Source organism: Sylvia atricapilla, chromosome 8, assembly GCF_009819655.1.
Source record: "Sylvia atricapilla isolate bSylAtr1 chromosome 8, bSylAtr1.pri, whole genome shotgun sequence".
NCBI lineage: Eukaryota > Metazoa > Chordata > Aves > Passeriformes > Sylviidae > Sylvia > Sylvia atricapilla.
The window spans coordinates 31,331,364-31,356,786 of NC_089147.1; the positions used below are offsets into that span (position 1 = coordinate 31,331,364).

The window sequence follows — 25,423 nt, forward strand, 5'->3', positions numbered from 1 at the left end:
ACTCAGACTCAGTCTGGTGGCCTGGATGACCATTTAAAAGGGTTAGTGCACATGGGGTGGCTCAGGAAACACATCTCAGCAGGGGTATTTCCAGGCAGGTGGGACAGACTCTCAGGAATCCCAGTAAGAGGTGAGGCAACAATCCTCGCCGTGCTCTGGGAACTGCAAGAGGTTAAAATCATAAAATCACTGAAAGGTTTGAGTTGGGAGGGACCTTAAAGCCCCTCTCATTCCAGCCCCCTTCCACTACCCCGGGTTGCTCAGACCTCCATCGAATTCCCACTCCAATACACAAAGGATGTAGGGTGTTGCTTGTGCCATCAGTGACCATGCAGTGCCACTTCTCCAGTCTCTCTTCCAGGAAAGGGCATGGCCAGGAGGGAGAGCTCTGTCCCACCACCCTGCTGTTTGCATCAGCTGTTGGCACCACTTCCCCAGGAGGGAGAGAGAGGATGAATAAGATCCAGCACTGCCTTCCCTCCCTCAATAGAAATAAAACCATAAAGAGAAAATCTCTAACCACTCACCCTTCACCTTGATCATGGTGTAAAAGGCAAGAATTGATTAGATTTGATTCAGGGAAGGATGTTTTAAAGTGCAAATCTATATGCAAAATGGGGAGAGATGTATCTTCCAGCAGATCTAGACATCCCTCAGTGATACTGGGCTTAACACAGCTTAAAAAAACCCCTCACTCAATGAAAGAGGCTTTCACTCAGTGCTGGAGACTGCAGCTGCCACAGGAGGTGGTGGAGGCAGATGGGAACAGCAGGTTCTGCACACAGTTATGGGCAGGAGGCATCACAAACAGACACTGTTTGCATCTGTTTGTGATTCTTGGTGCATTCTTGATGTTCCTCTTTTGGCCTCAACTCTTTAACTGTAACAATGTCTTAGTACTCTTCTACGTCTAATGGGTGCCAGAAAGCATTCAAAGGAGAGGATGGTGAAGGTCTGAGCAGGATTGCTCCCTCCAACACCTCTAACATTGGACACCACAAGAAAAATTGGGCTGGAGCAGCCTCTAGAACTGACCCAGCGAATCAGATTTTGGTCCCCTGTTCTGAGGCAAGCATGGGCTGTAAGTGCCGTGAGTCATAAGTGCCATTCAGAGCCACGTTTAGACCCGGCTTTACTCACCCTTTTCCCACACTCACCTGTCCAGAAGCGAAGGCAGCCAGCCCAGCTGGGAGGTGGCACAGCTCCTGCAGGAGGAGATGGGGAGATGTCGGCCCCTGGAGAGGATGGGCAGTGCAGGGAAGAGAAGCCCAGCCCGGAGGAGATGGAGTCGTGGCACAGGCAGAGTCAGAGGATGGGTTCTCCCTGCTGGCTGGTGCACAGAATAGTGCTCTGCACCCCTCTGGAGACAGCCCTATTTGAACTGGCTGCAGGGTGGGGTGGTAAGTGTAATCACCCTGGGACACAAAACATATAAATCATACGGAGACACCACAGTTTAGAAAGTGCAGTTACCCAGAATTTGTTTGTGGAGGCCGGTTAAATACTGTTTAGGCAGAGTGACTTGGACATTTGGAGGTGATTTCCATCGATAAAGTGGTTTAATTGGTATCGCTGAAGAAAGTTTCCAGCTTCACATTTCAGTGGTGGTTTTATTTATTTGTTACAAGAGACATAATTAAGTTATTGCAAGGAAAGATCAAAGTCTAAAATAGACTTCCAGTAGCTGTGGTTTAGAAATGATGATGCTTCTTGTGAGATGCCACGTGTGAGATGGAGATTAAATCCCAGGCAACGGACTGAAAACATCTGTACTGGGTCAGGCTGGGATGGAGTTCCCTTTCTTCATAACACAGGGATGGGACACAGCCAAGCTGCCATAGCAACACTCCCTACCTTTTCTATCCCTCCACCCAGTTTTCTCCCTTTTGCTCTCCCAGTTCCCCCCACCTGCCCCACTTTGGTGGGGGGGGATGAAGTTGTGTCAGCCCACCACAAAATCCTTGTTCTTCACGCCCTCACAGGAGGCTATGAGGAGTACCTGAGTGCCTTATCCTACAAGTCTTGGCAACGGGGAGAGTTATCCCTTTTCATCACCCGTGCCAGGGCTGGGGCTGCCTCCTTGCCCTTCCTTCCTAGATTGTTTTGGTTTGGAAATTGCGGTGAAAGGTCAGTAAGGAAAGGTGTCTTCTGTCTGTCAGCCAGGAATGGCCCTGAGATGTGTCCAAGGCATGCACCTACATTTGTCAGTTTGTCCCACTTCTATAAACACACAGTAGAACAGTGGCAGAGGTTTGGAGGTTAAGGGTGACTTTGGTTTTGGGGTACTGGAGCCACACTGCTCTGAGCAAGACACATCTGGCTTTCACCTTCTGAGAAAACAGATCAAGGAAATCTACACTCCAGGGAAAAGGCAAAGCAGCTCTGGTCACACTCATCTGGAGGCACTGGAAGGGGCAAGATGAAGGCTGCACCCAAAAGAGTCCTGTAGCACTTGAGGAGCAGGACATTGTCATAGGTCTGACAAGATGCTCCGGCCTCCCAAAGGTCATCTGCAGCTCCTGCTGAAGCACCACCACTGTGGAGGCTGAATGGGGTCAAGGAGAGTCCCTTGAACTTCATTGCATGGCCAGACCCAGTAAACCAAGCTCCATCCACCTCCTGCTGCAGGGTTGCTGGCAGCCTGTCAGCCTCTCTGGGTCACCTTCACATCCCTCTCACCAGGCATTCCAGAACTGGACGTGGCATCCAGATGTCACCTCCCTTGCACTAAATGGCAGGGGACAACAGCCAGGTGTCCCCTTGTCTGGTCCTGTGGCCCACGTCGGGGGTCTCCATCCTTGCAGGGAGAGCACACTGTTGGCTCATACCCAGTTTGGTGCCCTCCACCCTTCCCAGGTCATTTCCAGTAGGGCTGTTGTGCCACAGCTCCCAGTCATGGGTGTCCCCATGCCCTGCCCTCATCCAGGGCCGCCTGCCACCGGCACATACTTCAGGTAGGTGTTTAGCCCCAAAGCAGGAACATGTCACATACATCAGAGTTCTCACCCAACTCCTGCAGCCCTCTCTTGCATCACTCCTGCTTTCTTTGCTGGCAGTCCCCACATGCTCATCAGGTGACACAGGGCTTTTTTCCATTGCAGTGGAAACTTCAGTGCTGCCCATCATGCTCAAGTTTAATCATCGAGTTTTCTATAAAATTACTGCCAGGGATTCTGTCTTGATTCTTGATGTTCCTCTTTTGGCCTCAACTCTTTAATTGTAATAATGTCTTAACACTCTTCTATGTCTAATAAGTGTTAGAAAGCATTCAGAGGAGAGGATGGTGAAGGGTCTGGAGGGCTGCACAAGGCCTGGTGAGGTCACTAGGTTTGTTCAGCTGGAGCAGAGCACTCTGAGGTCAGACCTCCTCAGAGAATGCAGCTCCTCCAGAGGACAGCTCCGATCTCTGCTCTCTGGGACAGGGACAGCACCCAGGGAACAGCTGGAGCTGGGTCAGGCTGGATTTCAGGGAAAGGTTCTTCCCCCAAAGGGTGCTGGGCACTGCCCGGGCTCCCCAGGGAATGGGCACAGCCCCGAGGCTGCCAGAGCTCCAGGAGGGCTTGGACACCACTCCAGAGGTGCCCAGGGTGGGATTGTTGGGGGGTCTGTACAGGGCCAGGGGTTGGACTGATAAGCCTGCTGGATTCCTTGCAGCTCAGGATATTCTCTGGTTCTATAACTCTGAGACTGCTTCCCCACCTGCTCCTACATGTAAGAGACTCTGCTGAACTCAGTGGTGTGCTGAGCTGGCAGTGAGAATCCAGGTGACCACTCAGTGCCATCAGCCATTCCCAAGCACATCTCCCACACAGAACCATTTGGTGGCCAGTAGGCCAAATATTTGTAAGCTTTGAGAAATCCTCTGTTCACAAAAAACACAACCAAATGGTGGTGACAATCCCCTGCCCAGCCAGGCAGAAGTACAACCCCACGGGCCCTCTGGGAAACAGCAGAATCTGGAGGAAGGGATCCACAGCAAGCGGGGAATGGGACAAGGTCCTGACTCTGCAAGAGGTGCAGAGGAGGGGACACAACCTCCTGAGGCTTCTTCCCAGAGCAGCGAAGTCAAGAAGAGAAAACCTCCCACCAAATGGGAATAGATTTATTAGCTGTAGATTCTTACATGTTGGACGGTCAGTCATTTAGTCTATATATTTTTTTTTCTTTTCCTTAAAAAAAAAATCCCAGAACGAGCACATATCCTGCTCCATGACTGCCCCACAACACACGGGAAGGGGAGACAGGGGCTCCCACCTCTCTCCAGGAAGTGCCTGTTAAACAACACCTGCCCTGAGGCCAGCTCGGAGCTCCCTTTGAAGATGAGCATCACCAACACCTGCCTGCAAGCAGTTCTGTGGAGCTTCACACCCATCTCTTGCTAAACACCTCTGCCAAAGTGTTGGGTTCTGGTGTCCCCCATACCACAACGATCCTATCACAAGTTTTTGGGAACATCTTCTCTCACCCACGCAGCTGGGTAAGGGTAGCAACCCAGATTGTTCCCCCGGCTGCCCACTCTCAGGGCTCTCAGGACGGGAGTTTGTTTTCCTGGGGCAGAGGCATTGCACGCAATGTCACCACCCCTCAGCGCTGTTTGCTCTGGGCCCAGCATCCCACTTTCCTCACACCGAGCTGAGGCTCCTTGCAAAACACCAGCCAGGTGTTGGAGACGATCCAGCAGCACCTTCTGGAAGGTGTCACACCCCCCAGCAGCTCCTGCCGTGTAGCACCTCCAGGTGGGCAGGATTTTTGATACAGCAGAAGCTGCTCAGTGAGGGTGGGTCAGACTCAGCTCTAGAGCATGCCTGGACCACTGGCAGGTGTGTGTGACACAGGTGTGTGTGACACAGGGGTGTCTGTGTGTGTATAGGTGTGTGCATACAGGTGTATGTGTGTACAGGTGTGCAGATACAGGTGTGTGCCCTGCCCTGCACAGGAGTGTGCACAGCCCTGTGTGCACAGGTGTGCCCGTACAGAGGTGTCTGGCCAGGTGTGTGCACAGCTGTGTGTGCCCAGGTGTGCCCGTACAGAGGTGTCTGGCCAGGTGTGTGCACAGCTGTGTGTGCACAGGTGTGCCCGTACAGAGGTGTCTGGCCAGGTGTGTGCACAGCTGTGTGTGCCCAGGTGTGCCCGTACAGAGGTGTCTGGCCAGGTGTGCGCCCCGCACGGGTGTGCCCGGGGCTGCCCGCGCGCACAGGTGCAGGCTGTGGGCGTGGCCTCTCCGCCCCGCCCACGGCCGTGGCCCGCCCCCGGGGGCGCGCGGCGGCGCGGGAGGCCTCGCCCACCGAGGGGCGTGTCAATGGGCGTGCCCGGGGGCGTATCCGCACCAATGGGTGTGTCGGGGGCGTGTCCGGGGCGTGTCCGTGCCGGTGTCCGGGGCGTGTCCGGGGCGTGTCCGCGCCGGTGTCCGGGGCGTGCGGCGGCCATGGCGCGGGTGCTGGTGGTGGGCGCGGGGTTGACGGGCGCGGCGGGCGCGGCGCTGCTGCGCGGGGCCCCGCGGGGACAGGTGGCCGTGTGGGACAAGGCGCGGGGCGCAGGTGGGTCCGGCGGGGTCGGGTGTGGGGGGGTGTGTGTGTGTTTGTGTGTGTGGAACGCGGGCCTGGAGTGTGGCCCGTGTCATGTGTGGTGTCATGTGTGTGGTGTCATGTGTGGTGTCCCGGCTGTCGCGCAGGGGGCCGCATGAGCACGACCCGCGCCGACCGCGGCAGCGCCGACCTGGGCGCGCAGTTCGTCACCTGCGAGCCGGAGCTGGCGGGGCCGCGGCTCAGGTGAGACCCGCCCCGTCCCGCCCCATCCCGCCGCATCCCGCTGATCCCGCCCAGCCGCGGGTGGGAAGCACGGGGGCCGGAGGGTTCGGGGACGCGGAGGGGACCCGCTGCTGGGGCTCGCTGTCGTGTCTAAGCCCGCAAAGCCCCGCCGGCGGGATCGCGGGGAGGATGCAGGGCTGCGGGACGCGGGGCTTGCCGTGAGAGGCTCCGGGGTAGCTCACGGCGCCCTGGGGAAGGGGGCGGAGGTGTGGGAGAGGTGTGCGGAAATGTAAAATTGGCGTGGAAAGCAGAGAAAAGGCAGGTGCGTTTCAGGCGCCTGTGGAGTTCGTGCTGGTGTTCAGAGCTTAAGGGAGCTGCCGTCTGTTCCTCTGCCTCCGGGTCAAGCCGCTGGCAGGTCCGTCACAGGTAGCCTCGCTCTCAGGTAAAAGGCCTGTCCCAACGCCATAGCAGGGTGGTTTGTTCATTTATTGCTGCCTTGAAATGCAGCCTGTTACGGTTCGAAAGTCGGGCTGGCCTTGACTTTGATTCTGGGAAACGGAGCGAGTTTTCACCCCTGTGTGTTTCTTCCTTTCCAGCTTCTACGAGGAGCTCGTATCCCACGGCGTCCTGGAGCCGCTGACGGCTCCCGTGGAAGGCATGGTGGTGAGAGAAGGTTCCCGCAATTACATGGCACCCCAGGGCATCTCCGCAGTTGTCAAATACTATTTACAACAGTCAGGTAATGCTTTTGTGTAAAGGGAAAGGTTTTAATGGTTGTGATTTTGGCCGGTGCCTTTGAACAGTGTTTCAAATTTACTGATGAGGATGTTGAAGTTCCTTGTCGGTTTATGTGTGTCTGGAAGTTGCTTGGGTGGATAAACGCATCTGTGAGCTCTGTGAATTTCTAAGTCCTGCAGGTATAAAAATCTCTGTGCAAACGGAACATTTGCTGTCTAACTGAGGGCAGAGGGGTGAGCTGCACCCCGTGTTTTGGAGAAAGGATGTGAACCTACTGGCTGGACAGTCCCTTTTTAAAAGGAGTTTAAACTTTCTAGCTGCTACCTTAGGTGCCATGTGTCAGAACCACGTGTACAGTTCAGGGACTGCTTTAACCCTGTTTAGAAAAGTTTGAGCCATGGCAGTAGTCAAGCTTTGGTCCTTCCATGCGATTGTTTTAATTTTTTTTTTTAATCGGCTGGTTTTTTTTAACCCCTAATGTGAAAGCGAGATTCACTTTTCAGATTTTAAGAAATTGGTTTAATAAAAGATAATTAGGAGATAAGGAAAAAAAGCAAAGTACGGCCGGCCGGGTGACTTGGCGTTTAGCCAAGTCCACAAATTGCTATTTCACAGGCTTTCTTTAAATACCCTTTCTGTTGTATCAGTCTGTTGAATATTCATATTTTTCCATAAACTAGTTTCCATAATCCAGGGACTGTTTTGCATGGCGCCTCCTTGGGTCTGCCTTTTTAGAGCTGCGTGTTTCTGGGCTGTGTCTTCATCATCACCTCCGGATTGGGCCTTGGTCCATGCTTTCTTCAGATGGGAGATGCTGATAGCTGGTGTATCAATAGCAGAGTCTTCTTTACATCTTCACTGGATGTTATCCCAGCCAAACAGACAGTTTCAGCGTACTATATCAACTACGACCACTATGCCTAATTTTCTTTACTAACAGCAGAAATAAAAACTTATATCCTTACCACAAAGTTATTAATTGTATAGCACAGATCTTGCGAAGAGCCAACTTTATAATAGGCATTTATAACACCTAATCTTGTAAACCATTAGCTGTGTTCCTGCCCTCTGGGCAGTGGGCAGCCATTCCCACTTGTCCTGTCACTCCATTCCTTGTCAATGACTCTTTCTCTCTGCGTTTTTCTGGTGGAATTCACGGCTACACTGCTTTTCCCACGCAGGTGCAGACGTGTCCTACGAGCAGCACGTAACTCACATCTCCCTGCGGGATGGCAGGTGGGAAGTCTCCAGGAAAACGGGGCCCCCAGAGCAGTTTGATGTGGTGATTCTCACCATGCCTGTCCCACAGATCCTCCAGCTGCAAGGTGACATTGTGAACTGTAAGTGCAGACCTCAAAATCGCTAATTAGGTGGTTAATTTAAAATAGCGTTTGAGCGTCTTGTGAAGCAGAAAACAACGCTCAGCAATCTGAGCTGCTTAATTATTCCATCAGGATAGGGTGGGGAAGTTATAAGAGGTGGGTGATTTCAAGGCCTTACATGTGGTGTGTGATCAGTAACACCTTGACAGCATAAATGTCTAAATAAATTAGTCAGTTTTGAATCTGATCTTTGATTTTTTTGCTGACTTCTAAAGCAGGGCCTGTCTTTGTGCAGCTTGCAAGTAGTTACTGAATTGGACAAGTTTTCTTGAGCATTTCTGTAAAGGGAAGCGTTTTCCCTACAGCCTCTGATTTTAAGCTTTGTGCCTAAGTGTGTAAATGTTCTGTAAGAACAGGACTTCTCTGCTAGTTGCTGTTTTGTGAGGCCTCCTATTTTCCCTGTTCCTTTACCCTGGAAAATAATGGTGGGTCTGGCCCATCCAGCCCTTACTGAGGTGGTCTGGTTACCAGTGAAAGAAATAAAAACAGATAGAACAATAGAAATAGAAAAGAAGAAAAATGGGACTTTTTTTTTAGAGCCTTCCTGCGTTTCTGCTACTCTGTATCTCGAGGCCTTCCCCAGCTGGCACTGATGGCTTTGCAAATCGTTTTTCTTGGGGTAATTAAATCCTTTCTTGTCCAGAAAGCAGGCAGCTCCTCTTCAGAAGGTGTAATTAAGGTGAACAGTTCATTTCACTTGCTCTTGGGTGAGGTGGAGCTGTCAGATGGTTCCCACAATGTCGTCTCTTCATGTTCTGTGTAAGTGCAGGATTGACTTTTATCAGAGGGGAATCCAGCAAGTTTTATCTTCTCCTCCCCTGCTTCCTGTTTCCCTTCCCCTATCTGCCTCTTCCCTGTGTGAGACCAGCTTCCAGATGTCCATCCAGCTGTTAATTCTGCGTCTCAAGCAGCAGGACTGACTCTCCCTGCCCCAGAGTTCCTTGGCATTGGAGCCAGGGGCATCTTTACTCCAGTTTCTTTAGGCTAAGAGCTAAGGGGAAGAAGAGATGAGGAGGGTGTTCCAGAGCCTGAGCATGGTGCAGTTTCAGATCTGTTTTGACTTACAGAGGGTCAGGTGCAGCACTGTGTGTCTAAATCTCAGCCTTGTTTTATGGCTGCGTGTCAGAGAGCCGAGTTTTGCTGGCAGAGGAGGGAGCTTTTCCTGGATTCACCTTGCTGGGGATTTAGGACAACAAGTTCACGACAGCTGCTGAAAGGAATAGGCGTTCTCTGCCCTCCAGGCTGACAGTTTTAAGTCATCTGTATGCTCTGGTCTCCCAAGTCCAGGGGTAAAATCTGACGATTGTGACAGGAGCCATGTTTGTGCGTGCCCGGTAGCGATTCCAGCTGCTCCTGGAAGGGGAGGTTCCTGCTGCCTGTTGGAAACTTCCCTCTGGCTGCCACTGCTGGCGAGAGCTCCTATTGCTCCGTGGGATGGAACAGGAGATGTGCAGAGCTGGAGGAAGGGGAGGGCTTCCTCCTGTGTGGCCAGCAAAGGGTCACGTGTGGCCACTCCGCCACGGCGGGCGAGCAGCTTAAAGGGAAGAGGACAGGATTTTGGGAATGTAGCTGCCTTCCCTGCTGGGCTGGAAGGCCCTTGTTACATAGAAGAAGGACTCTGGAGCTAAATGAAAGATGTGCCTGGGTAGTGTTAATCTCAGTTGCCACCGTGGTTTGGGATATGAGGGGTGTTAAAGGAGTGAATTTTGGCTGTTCCTGCGCAGCTCTGCTTTTTAGTCTTTACTGCCTGGGTGTAACATCCCTGCTTTGGCAGCTTCTTCATCAGAGGCCTTTATGGGTTTAAACCTCTCCCAATCCCGCCTGGTCTCCCTGCACTTGCCCCATCTCCCTGGGATGTCTTTTCAGGATGGTTTTGCTGGGGGTTGGACCTGTACCAGGGCCCTTTTGAGCCACTTGGGTATGACTGGGCTCCCAGTTCAAAGCAAGACAAAGTTTTAAATGGCTTGTGAGGAGGTTTTGCTGGCATTAATGTGTGGATAAAGGCTGCAGGAGAGGAGAAGGAGCAAAGGAACAGCTGGGTGGACCAGGGGGTGCTTTGATCCATGGGTGAGGGTTGGAATTAGGCTTTGACCTTTTACAATTTGTGTGTAAAAGAGCCTGAGTTGGAGAGTTCAAACGACTTGCCAGAGGTGGAAATTTACCCCTCCGGCAATTCACTCTTTTCCTGTGTGAGGGAGGAGCTCTTTTGACCCCCATGGTTTTTGTGGAAACGGTTTTTACTTGTTTACACGATACTCAGAAAATTAATATTTTGGAATAACCTCTAAAATCTCACATTCAGTGGCACATTTGCTGTTTTAATACTTAAACTCAGCAGACTAAACTAGACTGGATAGTTTTTGTGTCCTTTAACCTCTTAGATGAGCCATTGTGAAACTGTGTGCATTTAGGAGGAGACAAAATTAAGTGGCCTTTGGCAGCCTGAAGTTACCATTTTATATGGGCTGTATGAAAAATTAATGTTCCAGGTTATTCTTCTGAGAGAAAAGCCAAATCTTAGATTAATAGAGAAGTCAGTGTGTAAACACACTCGATTTTTAAAAATAGATATAAATAATGTAAGAAATAGTGTGTGTATATATATATATATGTACGTAATTCATCCAAATTTTTAACCTTCAGTCATTCTTTCTACAATTATCACACCCAAATAGATGCAGCAGTTGCATATTTAGCAGCAGCAGAGACAGAAGTATTTCCAGCATGACTTCCAGTAGCTGCTGGATAAAGGGTTAACTCCTTGCAGCATGTTTGGAACAACAATAGGTGGCAGCAACCGAATGGTGTTTGGGACATTCAGCTTGAATAACCAAATTAAATTTACTGCACTGATTTGGGCTTTACGTATTCTGGTAGTAAAATATTGGGCTCGTGCAGAAGATAGAAGGGGTTTAAATGTTTCTGAGGTTTGTCACGTCAATTTGAAAAAAGGAATAAATTTACTTAAAAGTAGGATTTTTGCAAATGAAGGGACGAGATTTTGCAAATGTTCATTGTTCCACAGTATTTCAAAGGTTATGCAGGCTGCCGATGTTAGAAAAATCCTAGATTTGCGTCCCAGATTCCATATGATCACTGAGCAATGTGGTTCTTTCTGTGCATTTTCAGATCAGTTGGAGCAGCCTTATCAGTTCTGTGTTTTAGTCTAAGGCATTTGGCAATTTAAGGTTGCAGCGATTTGCAGTAGGTTTTTTTAAATTTTATTTTATTTGTGTGTTCAGAGTGTTTTCATTATGTCTCTTTCCTTGGAATTTCAAATTGCAGTTCTGCATGTTTAAGCTGCTAATAAAACAGGATGGCTTGGCTTTTGTTTCGAGCCTGACCTATTTTTTTTTTCCATCTGTGTGAATGTCCCACATGTTTTAAATAATACAGGCTGATGAGAAGATACAAGTGAAATAGGGCTGTATTTGCGTGGGAAGGCTTTATAATGTGAGTTAGGAAAGCACAACTCTGATAATTTTTCACGACTCACAAGTCCTTGCTGAGTGAATGTGTTTATTTTTGGATAGCACGACGATAAATTCGGAATTCAGTGGTTCCAGTTCCAGGCAATCTAAGCAGGGCTTATCCAGCTTGGAGCTCTCATTACCTAACAGATCTGAAATGTCCAGTGTAAACATGTACACTGGTTTGTTAGCTGCTTATCAGGGAGCTGAGGCCACAATGTGGAGACTGCTTGGGCTTTCTGGAAACATGAGGAGTTCTTGGTGGTGGTCCTTTTAAAACCTGTCCCTCCTCTGGCTCCAGAGCACCCCAGCAGTGCCAGAGGCTGTGGCGGTGGCAGGGTCTGTGGTGAGCTGGGGTGATCCCCAGGGTTGGCTTGGTTATCAGCAGAGCATGGAGCATCCCTGGGCAGGAAACCCTCCTGCCCTGGCTTCTGTGGGCAGGACCCAGTCCCCTGGGGCTGGCAGTGGGGCTGAGCTGGTCCCTGGCTCCCCTTTTGCTGGCAGCTCTGCCCCTGGCCTTGGGCAGCAGCGTTTTGGACCCTCCCGGGAGGAGATGTGGCCCACCAGTCCAGCAGGGAGAGCAGAGATTTCTGTCGTGCAGTCCCAGAATGGTTTTGGGGTGGAAGGACCTCAAAGCCTACCCAGTGCCACCCCTGCCATGGGCAGGGACACCTTCCCCTGTCCCAGGCTGCTCCAAGCCCCAAAGTCCAGCCTGGCCTTGGGCACTGCCAGGGATCCAGGGGCAGCCACAGCTGCTCTGGGCACCCTGTGCCAGTGTCTCAGCATCCTCAGAGGGAACAATTCCTTCTCAGCATCTCATCTAACCCTACTTTCTTCCAACTCAAAGCCATTCCCCTTGTCCTGGCACTCCATCCCTTGGAAATTGTCTCTTTGTGTTTCTTGACAGCTCCTTCAGGCATGGGAAGGTCACAGTTTGGTCACCCCAAAGCTTCTCCTCTCCAGGCTGAGCAATCCCAGCCTTTCTTCCCAGCAGAGCTGCTCCACTCCTGGGATCATCCCTGTGGTCCTCCTTTGGGAGGTGATGGTTCTCCTGGTGGAGGGTTTGGGTTTGCTGGTGGGATGGTCTGGCAGGGAGGAGAATTGCACATCAGGAGGGAAAAAAAATTAAAATCAAAGTAGGCTGTGCATATTCTTCAGTGTGTGTTTGACTCAGTCTGGTTTTAGGTGGTTTTTAAAATATCTACAGTGCTTATAGTGGGCTTATTCTGCAGTTCTGAGCACACAGGAAACCTGTGCTGGTCCCAGTGACCCTCTCTGTCTGTGTGGGGATTAAACCCCACGTGTGAGAGCACAAGGGGCCTGGAAAGGACAGTGAGACCCAATCTGTGTTAGATAAAGGGCTACTTTGCATTTTGGCGTTGTCAGCTGAGGCTGCCTGCCTTGGGTAGAGAGCTAAAACTCTTGTTTGACACATCTGAGGGTAAAACAGAAGGGAAAAAAAAAAAGGCAAATTATGCAGCTTCTCATCTTCAGGCTTGGCTCCCACTCGGGGGGAGCCCATCCTTTGGCCAGACCAGGGTGCCACCTCTTAAAAAGTAACCCTGCAGAGAGGGTGAGCCCTGCTCTGTCACAGCATCACCTTTCAGTGCCTGGAGACGTGGCAAAAGCCTTTCCTCCAGCAGTCCCTGCTCCTGCCCCACCTCCAGCTGCTGTGGGACCACAGACAGCCCTTCCTCCCTCCCAAAAAAAAAAAAGAAAGAAAGGGTGGGGGAGTTATTTTTAGCAGGCTCAGTGGTGTGATGCTCAGTTCACCATGTGGCCCACAGACTTTGCTGGCACGTCCTGCTCTCCCAGCAAGGGCAGGGGAGCTGGGCTGAGCCCTCTGAGTGCTCGTGGTGCTGAGCCCTGAGCTTGGGTTTCCTGTGCCCTCCCAGGAGGGATTTCAGAGCACCTGCACACTGAAGTGACAGCAGGTTGTGCTGATTTAGCTGAGCTGATTTGGGGAAAAAAACCAAAAAAACTATTTATGACGTGTTATGCAGCGCTGCTTTGGTGTGCTGACACTTCTGAGTCTGCCTGACGTGGCTCTTTGTAATTCCTTGACCCTGGACGTGCTTCTCTTCCTACCACTGCAGCCTTTGCTCGTCTGGCAGGGTCCTTCAGCACCAGGCCACTTTATCTAATACTTCTTTAGTTCTTTTGTGTCATTCCATTACCCCAAATAGAGAATGGGACCCCAGACATATTGAATCAGCTGAATGTGAGCCCATGTGCACTTTTCTTTTTGTGTGTTTTGTTGTTTTGTTTTTTGGTGGGTTGTTTTTTTTTTTTTTTTTTCCCCCCCTAGATAATAAAGGTGATGGTATTTGAACACAGGACATGCTTGGAGCAGAACAAAGAAATGCTCTGAAGTTTGTTTATCCCGACAATAAACACAGATACCTCTCAGTTTTTCCCAGCCTTTGGTGCTCTCCAGACGTTGCTTTCAGATGGAGAAGTCTTTCCAAAGCTACTTTTTGCCATGAGCCTAAAATAGGAGGAGAGAGGGAAAAGTTCCTTGCCAAAATATGAGACCAAACTGAGCAATTCTGAAACTTCTTTATTTGTGTCCTGTGGGACATGTGTTTAATGAGCTGGTGGGTTTCTGTGTTGTAGGAAGCTGTGATGTGCTGTAAGATCTCATTCTTCAGGAAGTGCAGTCAGGGCATTTTTACCAGCCTTGAATTTTCAGATCCTGAATCTAAGAAGGTTTTGATGGTTGGTTTTGGGGAAACAGTGATAATGTTATGTGTCACCTCTCCCTTTGAAGAAAATCCTTTTTAAGTTTTTCACTCAGGTTTCTTCCTTGGAAAAATGTGTTTGGAAAAACTCTCCCTCCTTTCCCGTTACCAAAGCTTCTGGGCACACTTGAGAGAGAGAGAAAAACGTGCAAAGGTGACCACAGGCTGATTTGGATTTTACAGCCTTCTTTTTGCTGTGAAATCACCCACTCAATCTTTTAGAGAGCTGAAAACCCTGGAAGAGTCTGGTGCAGGTTTGCAAGCAGTCTTTACTTTCAATTGCTTGCTTTGGGATTTATTTATTTTTTAGTGCTGCAATCAAGTAGGCAGTCCAAAGCCTTCCCTGGGCAATGTTTTTTTAAATGTATTCTCATAGCTTAGGCAGTGCCTCTGGACTGGATGGGGCTTTGTGGATTTCTGGAGGATTTTTTAATAGTTGCTGGCCACTCCCATCACTGTAATTGAGACCATTCTTTACAAGGATTATCTTTACCTCCCACGGACACGTCTGTGAACTTTCCAGTTATTTTTGCGGTCCACATCTGGATAAGAGCAGGGAGAAAAAAAAAAAATACTGATTTTAAAGCTAATGAGGTTTTGGCTCCGTTGAGTCAAACCTAAGTTTTGCGTGGAGCCTGCTGTCAGCTTTCCATGCTTGGCTTCATCATTTCCAAGAATGTTGGTGTACTCTTGGATTAAAGAAGCCTTAGGGATAACTCACCCTCAGGCACCTTTTGTAGAAATTAAGTCCTGTTCCTTTTCCTGAGCCATCAGATGAGATGTTATGGATGGTTTTGGATCTACCTGTGCTGTCTTGGAAGCCTGAGTTTACTGCTGCTTGCCTTCCTTGGGGTTTTAATTCCCTCCTTGTCAGAGATACTCAAAGCACTGTAACTATTCTTTTAAAAAGAGAGGGCCCTGATAAACTCTGTTCAAGGGCTGGTGTAATTTAGGAAATGAGAGAGGCTGGGGGAGAAATGAAGGTGTAGATTGGTCACCTTTATTGACTTAGCTGATAAAGCACCTCCCATTGTAGCAATGGACTCTACTGCCACAAATTATTTCAAGTGTGAAGAACCTGGTGCCTTACTGAAATGGATTAAAGTTATCTCTTCACTTGATTTATTCGACAGAGCAAGGGACATGCAGATCAGGCTTTCCAGAGTCAGTCCTGATGCACCAGTAGCCTCCAGTTCTATTCCCAAAGTCATCCTTTAAAAATGCAGCTCTGCCAAGATGTGCCTGAGTGGTGCAGAGGCACTGAGGGGTGAGTGTACACCTCTCCATAAAGAAGGATTTACTGCTCTCTTCCCACTGGATTTATACTTCAGGGGGAATGGGGTGCACACCTATGGAAATTCAGGAAAATAAATTTTATTCAGTGAAGCGTGTGCAGGCAGCAAGTGCTTTGAGTGTCTCACAGGCTGTTAAGTGACTGCAGAACAACACGGTGGTGGTTTGGTTTGTAAGGCACAAAAGGAATAGATTTACTGTGTGTTTCCATGTCCATTCCTCTCTGGCACAGTAGGAGATGTGTTCAGGAGCACTAATGAGAAACCTTTTCATATATCCTGATTTTAGCCGTGCTGGTTGCAAAACCAGCATTCACATTTTCTGATGGAAATTACGCTCAAAACCAACTTAAAAGCAGGAAAAAATACTAACTTTGAAATGACCACTTGTTTTCAAGTGGCTGAACTACAGCTAGGATTTGTGCCCAACTCCATGGAAAAGATGTGTCATTTTCCCTGAGACAGAATTTAGGAAAAAGCTTCGTTTTCTAGTTAAAAGAAGATGCCACATAATTCTTACTGAAACAACGAAATTTGTCTCAGCATTGGGGTTTATGTGCAGGTGATCTTAGAATGGTTTGGGAGGGATTTTAAAGTTTATCTCATTCCACCCGCTGCCACAGGCAGGGGCTTCTTCCGCTATCCCAGGTTCCTCCAAGCCCTGTCCAGCCTGGCCTTGGGCACTCACTGTAAAAATGAAATCCTGACATCTCTTCTGTCTTGTTAGCTTTTTTACAAGAGGCTGGCCCTTTGCAGACATTTTGTAAGGCATCAGATAGTAAATAATACCTTTAGATGTCAGTGTAGGTCTGCTTGCCTCGTGCTGGTGCTGCAGGATCCTGGCCCTGTTAGCATCTGCATGCTTGGAAAGAGGTGAACTAATAAATTACAGATCTGTGGTGCTTCCAGTTTATATAAATTACAGATCAGAATGCTTCCAGGGAGGCATCCCAGTCCCTATTGGTGTGCTGCTTAAAATACTGGGAGAGTTCATCGTTATTGCAGGCTTTTTAAACTCAGCTCCTCCAAGTTTTTTGCCCCTTGGTGCAGAATTCCATGTGGTTTTTCCCAGCTCTCCCCTGCCTGGTGGGGACAGTCTTGAGGTTGTGTTCAGGCACTGAGACACCAGCAGGTATTTGGAAAATAAATGTAACACATCAGCTCTTTTTTTTTTTTTTTTTTTTTTTTTTTTTTTTTTTTTTTTTTTTTTAATTTTTCTTTTTAACCTCAGGCAGGAGGTAGTAAAATGCCTCAGTAATCCCACGGGGAAAGGGTCTGACAGTTCCCCATGAGAAGATTGGGAAAAGGTTTGCTTTTCACATCTTGTGAGTGCTCAAAAGCTTGTGGTGATCTTGGAGCCAGTCTAAGGGGGATTTTCAGGTGGTTTGCTGGCCTGAACTAGGGTTTACATCAATACTGATTTTAAGGGGTTTTGGCTTTGTATTTTTTTTAAGCCTGCAGAAATCTTCTGGCATTGGAACTGTCCTGCTGATCCTTGTGTGTTTACAGGCAGTGAGAGACATTCTTATTTGGCATATTTAAAATTAGTATTTGTTCTTGTCTGTCGTGTTGCCTTCAGCCATAAATCCTATCTCCTCACTTTTTTTTTTTTTTTTTTTTTTTTTTTTTTTTTTTTTTTTTTGTGTGTGTATTATCTCTTGTGTTTTACTGTAAAGTCAAATGTGAAGGGACTCTGGATTAATAAGTTTGTGGGGGTTTAAGATTCAATTTCAAGTGAGTACCTGTGTGTGGGTTGTTTTTTTTATCTTAATGGGATTTGCAAGGCAGGTAAGTCTGGACAGTGTTCTGTGACATCAGTGTTTCTGCTTTGTTTTTTGTTTTTTGTTTTTTTTTTCCTTTTCTCTTTGTCACATTTAGCTATTAGAGTCAATGTCACCATCAATAAAGGCATAAGCAATTTTTCCAAGAAAAACAGTTCCTTGCAGCAGGAGGAGGGCAGAGTTTGGCTTTAGAATACAGCATTTGGTATGATGTACTAATAGCAAGGATTTTTTATTCCATCTGGTATCTTTTTTCAGCCTCTGGTAGGTTGCAGCTGATCTGTCAATAACTTTCAAGGAATCATATTTTTATTTCCCCCCCCTCTACTGTGTCACATTTGGAGCCTTAAGATTTGTTAGCTGTGGCTTCCCTTCTTACAAGCTTAAAAAAAAAGGAGACCGGAGAGCCAGTTTTTTAAACATGTACACTTGATTGTGTGCCTAACTCACAAAAGTTGGCAAAATTATGGCAGAGGAGGGGCCAGTTGCAATCAGGTACAGCTTGTTTAATTTATCTGTGCTTCCAGAACATGTGTTCTGCATGCTTGGCTGCGTGTCTGAATCCTTTGGAAAGTCGTGACGGGAGAGACAGGACTCCAAATGAAAGACTGTGTGATAAAACAAAAGAAATAAAGCAGACAAGACACCCAGAACGTGTCATCCAGTCGAAGCCACATGAAACTGGTGGTGGGTGAAGCATTACAAATGTAATTTTATTTTTTTTTTTTTTTGCCATCTCTGTTAGTGGTTATGTCTTCGGTAGATCTGAATACCAGGCTGCTTGAAAAAAGGAGCAAAATTCCCTATTACTAATGGAAATTGAGTCATTCAACAACATTTAGCTGTCAGAACTCTGTAGTGTGGCTGTGGTTTGCATGACAGTGCAGCTTCAGCTTGGGGGGGAAGTTTATCTTCCCTTTATCAGTGTCTCAGCCTGGGAGTCAGTGCTGATCACACAGATAAACCCTGAGGAAGGTTTGATGAGGACTCCTGAATAACCTGACCCTTCAGACTTGCTGCTTTGCATTCCCAGTGCTCCTTTTCCCATCGTTACACAGCTGCAGCTTTCGGGTTTGCCCTTTTTCCTGAGAACAACCTGAATAACAGGTGATATGCCAAAGGGTAGGAGAAAGAAAGGTAACACACAGTGGGCTTTGTGTGTGTCCAAAATACCTAGTGCAGGCCAAGGGAAGAACACTGCTCGTGGGAGGAGAGGCCATTGCATGACCCAGAACGGGAAATTAAATATTATACAGAGAAAAAAGTTACGGCATTTCCCCTTTGGTGTGTTCATGATCACCAAGAGAAGTCCTGATACGAGGGAGAAATGAGGTGGTTTATCTCTGCTCCCCATGTTGCTGTGTCAGCCTCCCTCTGTCACCAAGACACGGAAAATAAGGAAGGAAAAAGAAGAACATGGGTTCAGTCATTGCCATGGCGTGTCCCAGGCATGTTTTGCAAAAAGGTTACAAAGAATTGACGGAATGGCTTGTTGGGTTTCATAGCTGAGAGCCACACTGGGCATCATTAAAGTTTTAAATGTGAGGACAAAGCACAGAATTTTGTAACTGGCTCTAGAATAAAGCTGTTATTAAGGGGTTCTTTTTGCTAGAACAGTGGATTAATGATTTTTTTTTGTTTGTTTGTGTCCTCCCCATCATCATGAGGTATGTGCTCTGAAAATCATTGAAGTATCAGACGCTAGAACATCATGGGTACCAGTTGACACCAATTCACAACTGTGAATTCAAGGGAGAATACAGGGGAAGAAGCCAAATAATAGAATTCTTCTTAAAATTAAGTGCCTTGTACATTAACCCCGCTGAAGAAGTGAAGAAATTAGTGTGGTTTTTTATCAGTTTCTCATCAAACCTTTCTATAAATGTGTTTGCATTCCCTCAGTCCTGCACTGAGGCCGACCTGAGCAGGCAGCAAAAGGGGGAGAGAGATGAACCTTTCCTTCTAAGAGCATATGGTTTTATTTAGAAGCTGTTTCACAACCGTGACGTACGGGGTTTGCTTGTGCTCCACACTCCCACTCTGCGAGGAAAGCTGCCCTCAGGATTTTAATAAAAACAGGAAAAGTGCATGGATGGAGGTGGAGATTTCTTCTGTTGAACTGAGCATAAACATGACTTCACTAAACCAAAGAAAATTAACTTTTTATGTGGTAGGAGAAAAACTGTGCACCTCTGATTGAGTGTGCTGCTTTGCCTGGTAGCAGGTGATTTCTGGGTGTAGAATAATGCTGTGTTTTCATCAGAAAAGTCACTGATGACAGCATGGGAAGGCTTGGAGAGGAAGAGTGACAGAAACTAGTCCAAACACAGATATTGCAGTGTGTGCATGGACAGAAAAATCTGTCCTTGGGTAAAGTTATTGCTGTCTTGTTTTTCCTACCATGTGGTGGTTAACTTCAAAATGCTGATAAGCTGCAGCCTCGGGGTCTGATCACATCCAATTGCTGCATCTCTTGGTACTGCTAAAACATCTTTTTTTTTGGGAAATTGATGGTTTAAAAGCTGTTTGCTCATGTTCCGCTTTCAGCCTCCTTTAACATTTATGCGTGTGACAGAGCTGATATAAAAAGGGAAGTACAAGTATTTCAAGTACAGATGTTGGTCTGAAACCTGGTGACTTTTATGTAGTCACAGTTTCAGGGTGTTGGGTTGTGGTGGAGGCACAGAGTTTGTCAGGTGCCCTTGTCCTTCCCAGAGCGCTCCAGTTTATACATCCAGGTGCTTTCAGATTTGTTCAATGCGAGTGCAAAAGTGAATTTTCTCAGCTGCGGCTGTCTCACACTCATCTCTGTTTTCTGCAAATTTCTTCTTCTTGTTTTTCCATTGAGTGCAGGAAAACCATTCCCGTGGTCTCTTCACTCATGCAGAACAGGGTGGGTGATTTGCAGTCTCTCTAAAGCTGGGGAAATTCCCCGTGGAAGCAAATGGAGCTGGGGTCACGTTCCAGACAGTGGATTTTTGCCACATCCTGTGCAATATGGACTTCTATTTCTCCATGAGGACAAAAGCTTTTGTTCTGCTGAGTCACACTCCAGAACAATAGACAGCTACAGAAGAGTTGATACGCTCTGTTTCGACTTCCAGTTTTGACTTTGAAGTTCTCCCCTGTGCTCGCTTCTCTTTTTTTGTTGGATTGGGTTTTGGTGGTTTTTTTTTCCCCGGTTCGTTTCGGGATTTTTCGGCACGTATTTTCTGAGCTCTGCTGTTGTGGTTCTGTGGTTGCAGGGATCACACTGAGTGTCACATGCCTGCAGGTTCTGTCTCCTTCACCTACAGCTGCCTTGGGAAAGAGGGAAGTGGAAGACGAGGCTCAGCTTTCACGAGGCATCTCCCAAGGGGATGAGTAAGAACAAATTGGTATTTTTGAGGCGCCTCCTTCCCTTGTCTTTGTGTCCTGACAAGGACACACATGAGGGGTGCAGGTTGGCAGCCATCAGGGTAATAACAGGGATATGAGCCATGAAAAAGGCTGTGACAAGGTTGGTGTGATATGCCTGGAACCTTCATGAAGAAATACCATTTGAACCATATTATATTATTATTTGAATCATATTATATTCTGGGCTTTTCGCAGATATTAAGATGAATGCTGTATGTGTAATGTTAAAATTACTTTGCTTTTATTTCTGCTATTAACAAAAACTTAGACGTAGTAGTAGTTGCTGATATAGTTATAAGTGTCTGTTTAGTCAAGGTAACATCCAGTAAACATGTAATAAAGACCCTACAATTAATATACCAACTATCAGCATCTGCCATCTAAAAAAAAGTACAGATCAAGGCCCAAACTAAAAGTGATAAAAAGAACAGACCAAAACCACAACCAAACAGCCCACATACTCTAAAAAAGCAGACCCAAGGAGGGGCCATGCAAAATAATTCCAAAAATATGTAAAACCAGTTTATAGGAAAATAAGAATATGCATAATGTTATATAAATAGGCAAAAGCTAATGTAACAGAAATTTAAGGAGTATCTCTAAGATAAAAGTGTGTTCTTGGCTGAGTGCCAAGCACCCAGCTGTTTTTTTGACCCTTTGCTTTATTTCTGTCTCCTATTATCTTTTTAGTAGACCTTGTTTTTCACCGTAATATTGCTAAAAAATGATGAGGATGCTGCCTAGTGGCAATTGCAGCAGATCGGAAGAGAGTGGGAGTGTGGGAAAAGGGCTGGGGGTGAGGGAAGGGGAAAAGGAAAGGCCCTGTGGTGTCACCTCCAAGCTGCAGAGCCCAGACTTGGGGCTGGTGCTCGCAGCAGGGTCACGGGTTTAATTTGAAAATTCCTGTGGTCACTAAAATCCTTCTCCCTTCCCTGGAGGCTGAATCCCCTGGAGGCTGAATCCCTGGAAGCCATGGTGAAATAAACCCTCAGATTAAGGTTTGCACTCAGATGCTTTAATCCAACATCTGCATGAAGTGGAGCAGATTATTCCCAGAGGAGATTTTAATGGGGTCTTGAGGGCTTTATCAATTTCTTCTTTGAAACTCCTGGCACCTCACCTTCTCTGGTTACAGAGGCTGCTTGCAGCTTTATAATGTTCTGTGTTTATTTAGCTCTAGGAAAATCTACACTTGGAGAGGGTTTTTTTCCCCCCTGACAGCATTATTAGTGGGGTTTAATTAGAATTACTGCTCACTGTGCTGATGGGCTAAGCTGACTGAAGCTCTCTGAATCAAAAGACGAAGGGCTGGTTTGGTCTGCAGTAAAGCAGCAAGGTAATGCTCCTGTGGGAAGGTATTTTGAGCCTCTTCCTTCTCTCTTTGTCACTTTAGAACACAGAAAAGTGCACTGCAAGATTTGGCTTGTATTTAGCTGCAATTTGGGTATTTGTTTTACTCAAAAATTAATTTTGAATTGAGCGCCTTCAATTGTTTGAGATGAAATAGGTAGGAGACAACACTGATTGAGTAACTATGAATTCCTGGGTTTGGGTAATTATCTTGTGAGAAATTTAGTAAATAAAGAAAACTCCCTCCAATAAAATTCAGGAAGTATCCATGCAAATTAAAAAAAAAAAAAAAAAAAAAAGTCCGCACATAAAAAAAATAGGAAATAAAATATGGAATCCCTGGTTTCAGGAATAGAAGGAAGAAGTGAGAAGCAGTCAGCAGAAAAAAAAGGCTGGTTATTAAAACTGATGGAAAATTTGAGCATCTGAAAAAGAACCCGTAAGGATTTGCCAGTAGTGTTGGATATTTACATGAATATGCAACAATGCCATCTCAGAACCCTGGTGAAATGGGGGTAAAAGAATCCTGGAAAAGTGTATTTATAAAAAAAAAAATCTAAATTCACTTTTAAAACTGTGTTGTCACAGTTTGATCACCAGCAAAGGAAGGGGACCCTGGATGTGGCAGTTTGTGCAGCTCACAGTGAATTGCCAAATTTCCACTGACTCCTTTATCATAACTAGATTTTGCCTCAGTTGTGTTCTTCCTCCATAATGAGGTTTGAAGGGTGCAATTGCCTCTTTATCCCGGAAAGCCAAAAGAATGGAGGAGATGAGTTTTGCAGAGCTGCTGAGAATACTAAGGGGATAAATCCAACTGAAGGTGGGGGCAAGAAAAAAAATATTGATTCTTCCCCCCTCCGTTGCCAAGAAAACCAGTAACTACATTAAAGTCCAGAGGCTGTATCCTCCAAAACCTGAATGTCACCTGTGTCACAGCTCTGCCTCCACAGGCAAGATTTCAGTCAGCTGGAAAGAAAAAGCAATGTGTTGCCTGTGTAGTAAAAAGGTTTTAGCAGAGAGGAAGATGATGCATGTATTAGCTTTGCAGAAGAGAAAGATAATTACTGTTAACCATCTCTTTTTTTTTTTTTTTTGCCTTTTATTTCCCCCCTCAAACTGTTGCTTGATTAACATAATCGAGTTACAGTGGGAGCACTTGCTCTCAATTAGTCCTTGCTTTGCCAATTACAGCTTCTACTTCAGACTTGATAAAGGCAGGGCAGGTTGGTGAGCCTCAAAGTGTATCTGGTTTTTTTTTCTGTGCAGGATCTGCTGAACTAATAGAGGGGATGACTTCTCTCAGCAGCATTGCCAAGCTGATACCCTGAAATGATCAAAGGCACAGCGACACAGTTATTTAAGATACCTTCACGTCTGAGAAGATTTAGCACTTTTATTTCTTGGCACGGTTCTAAATCTTCCCTAAAAAGACACTTTGGAGTCAATAAAAGAAGCTAATTTAGTAGCCCTGACAAAGCTGGTACAAAAGATGGCACAGCTGTGAACTGATTAGAAAAATCCCTTTAAAAACAAAATGCACACACCCTAATTTGGGATATTTACTAGGATGAGCAAGTCCCTTCTGTATTTCTCCATGTGAAAACTCCCAGTGTGTCACATTGGGGTGGTTTTTTTTTTTTTTGTTTTGTTTTGTTTTGTTTTCCACGTTGGTAAGGCAAAAACTCCCCATCCATTTCTTAATCTCATCCTCTGCCCTCGATCACTGCAAGATTCCCAGTGCAGAGAGTTGTTCATCACTGGGTGGTTGTTACAGCGCCCACCTTTCCCTTTCCAGGCTTGTTTTGATGCTGCCAGTGGCTTGATGTTGGCAAAATATCATAACCACGAGATGGTTTGGGTTGGAAGGGATCTTAAAGACCATCCAGGAGTGGGATTCTTTTGGCTTTGGCTGATGTTTGCCTTCACAGCATGGGATTGGCAGAAGCTTGCAGGGTTTAATCAGAATTTTAAACCTGCCTCATTGGCTGGGTTTAGCACTCTCTGCAGAGGAAAGGTTTATTGTTGTTCCATAAACAGTTGTTTTTTCCAGCACAAAACTGGAATTAGAGACCTTTCAGTCTAATGGGCCCAAAGTGAAATTCTCAGAACCTGAGTGACTAAGATTTTTTTTTTTTGTTATTATTTTTTTGTGCTATTACAATAGCTACTGTTCAGTGAAATGCCTGTGCCAAGATACTGCCAGGAGCACTTATCTGTCCTCAACAGCAAACAAAAAGTGGAGGCGGAAGAGTGAAATAAAAAAAATACATATATATTGTTCAGTCAAGATAGATTAATAGTGGTGCACACAAGGCACACTTCCTTGTGGGTTATATCAGTTCTTTGTATTTTTATACGATCTAAAAATGTCTTTCCTTGCCTTTTCTTTTTTTTTTTTTTTTTTTCCCGTTTGGGGAAACTGGATTGAGTGTTCCCTTTCTGTGGGAACAGTGGGTCCCAAGAAATGCTTCATTTTTCTATGTAAAAATGTTCATTTCAGGGCGGTGCAAATACAGTGCCTTCACTGAGTTGTAGCACTTTTATGAGGATTTTTTTCCAAGGAGGGTGTACAGAGTATTTTAGGCTGGGGAGAGCAGGGATCTGTCTCTGAAGGAAGCATTAAATCCAATATCTCACTGGGGGCTGCAGTGCCAGGGAAGCTGAGGTGAGTTGTGCACCTTTAACGAGTCCCTTTAGCAAATGAGAGGTTTTTGTTCTTGCCTTTTTGTGGACTGGAAGGATGATGAGCCTGTGGCTCACCTGGAGAACCCTGAGGTGCTGTGGAAATGCCAACTGTGTTAATTAGTGCCCAAGTCAGAGAGGTAATAAAAGAAGGGATGTGCACCACTGGAAAGAGGAGCCCTGGGAAGCTAAAAAAATCAGGGAGAATAAATTCAACTTTGTGTAAATTCAGTGTTTTAATGCGTTAGGCTGCAGAGCACAGACACAGGATGAGGTTCTTGCTGGAGGAGTTAATTTGGATGGGTGTTGACCTCCCAGATGCATCTCTAGATGGACACTGATTTCACACATAATTCTGCATTTTCTCAGTGGTTTTCTAGTGGTACAGGAGGTTATGTGTGAAATGGCCAGCCCTAAATTTTAGCATCCTTATGCAAATGCACACTAATTAATTGTTGATCACCACGCTGGACTGTGCTCCAGAACCTCTCAGTGCACTTTACAGTGTGTATCTCCTCTTTACAGATGATCCTTTCTGAGATGTGCTTTCATTGCAGAGACAGCTCCTAAGAGCTAATTAACGACTTGTAAATCTTTGATCCTGAACAAAAGACAAAACTGCCAGGTAGGAATTTTTTTTTTTTTTTTTTGTGGGGTCAATCCCTAATTTCACTTTAAATCCTCTGAATATTTTACCTAGATGACTTGTAGTGTAATGGAAACCTTCTGCTGACCTGTCATCAATAACGTTCTTTTTTTAAAAAAAAAAATCAGGAATCTTGGTAATTCAGACACTTCTAATTAAGCCTCATATCTCTGGTTCTATTTTTGGGAGGCA

The 25,423-nt window shown here is 46.5% G+C and overlaps 1 protein-coding gene across 1 annotated transcript in view; it reads left to right on the forward strand.

Annotated features, from left to right (window-relative positions):
• The first annotated feature begins 5,414 nt into the window (after positions 1-5,414).
• The window catches only part of RNLS (renalase, FAD dependent amine oxidase), a 56,665-nt gene continuing 36,656 nt past the window's right edge, over positions 5,415-25,423 (forward strand). The window contains exons 1-4 of the mRNA XM_066324313.1: positions 5,415-5,537; positions 5,672-5,768; positions 6,344-6,486; positions 7,667-7,825. Of these exons, the coding sequence (XP_066180410.1) occupies positions 5,426-5,537; positions 5,672-5,768; positions 6,344-6,486; positions 7,667-7,825 (511 nt within the window). The 5' untranslated portion in view covers positions 5,415-5,425. The remainder of the gene's footprint in view (positions 5,538-5,671; positions 5,769-6,343; positions 6,487-7,666; positions 7,826-25,423) is intronic.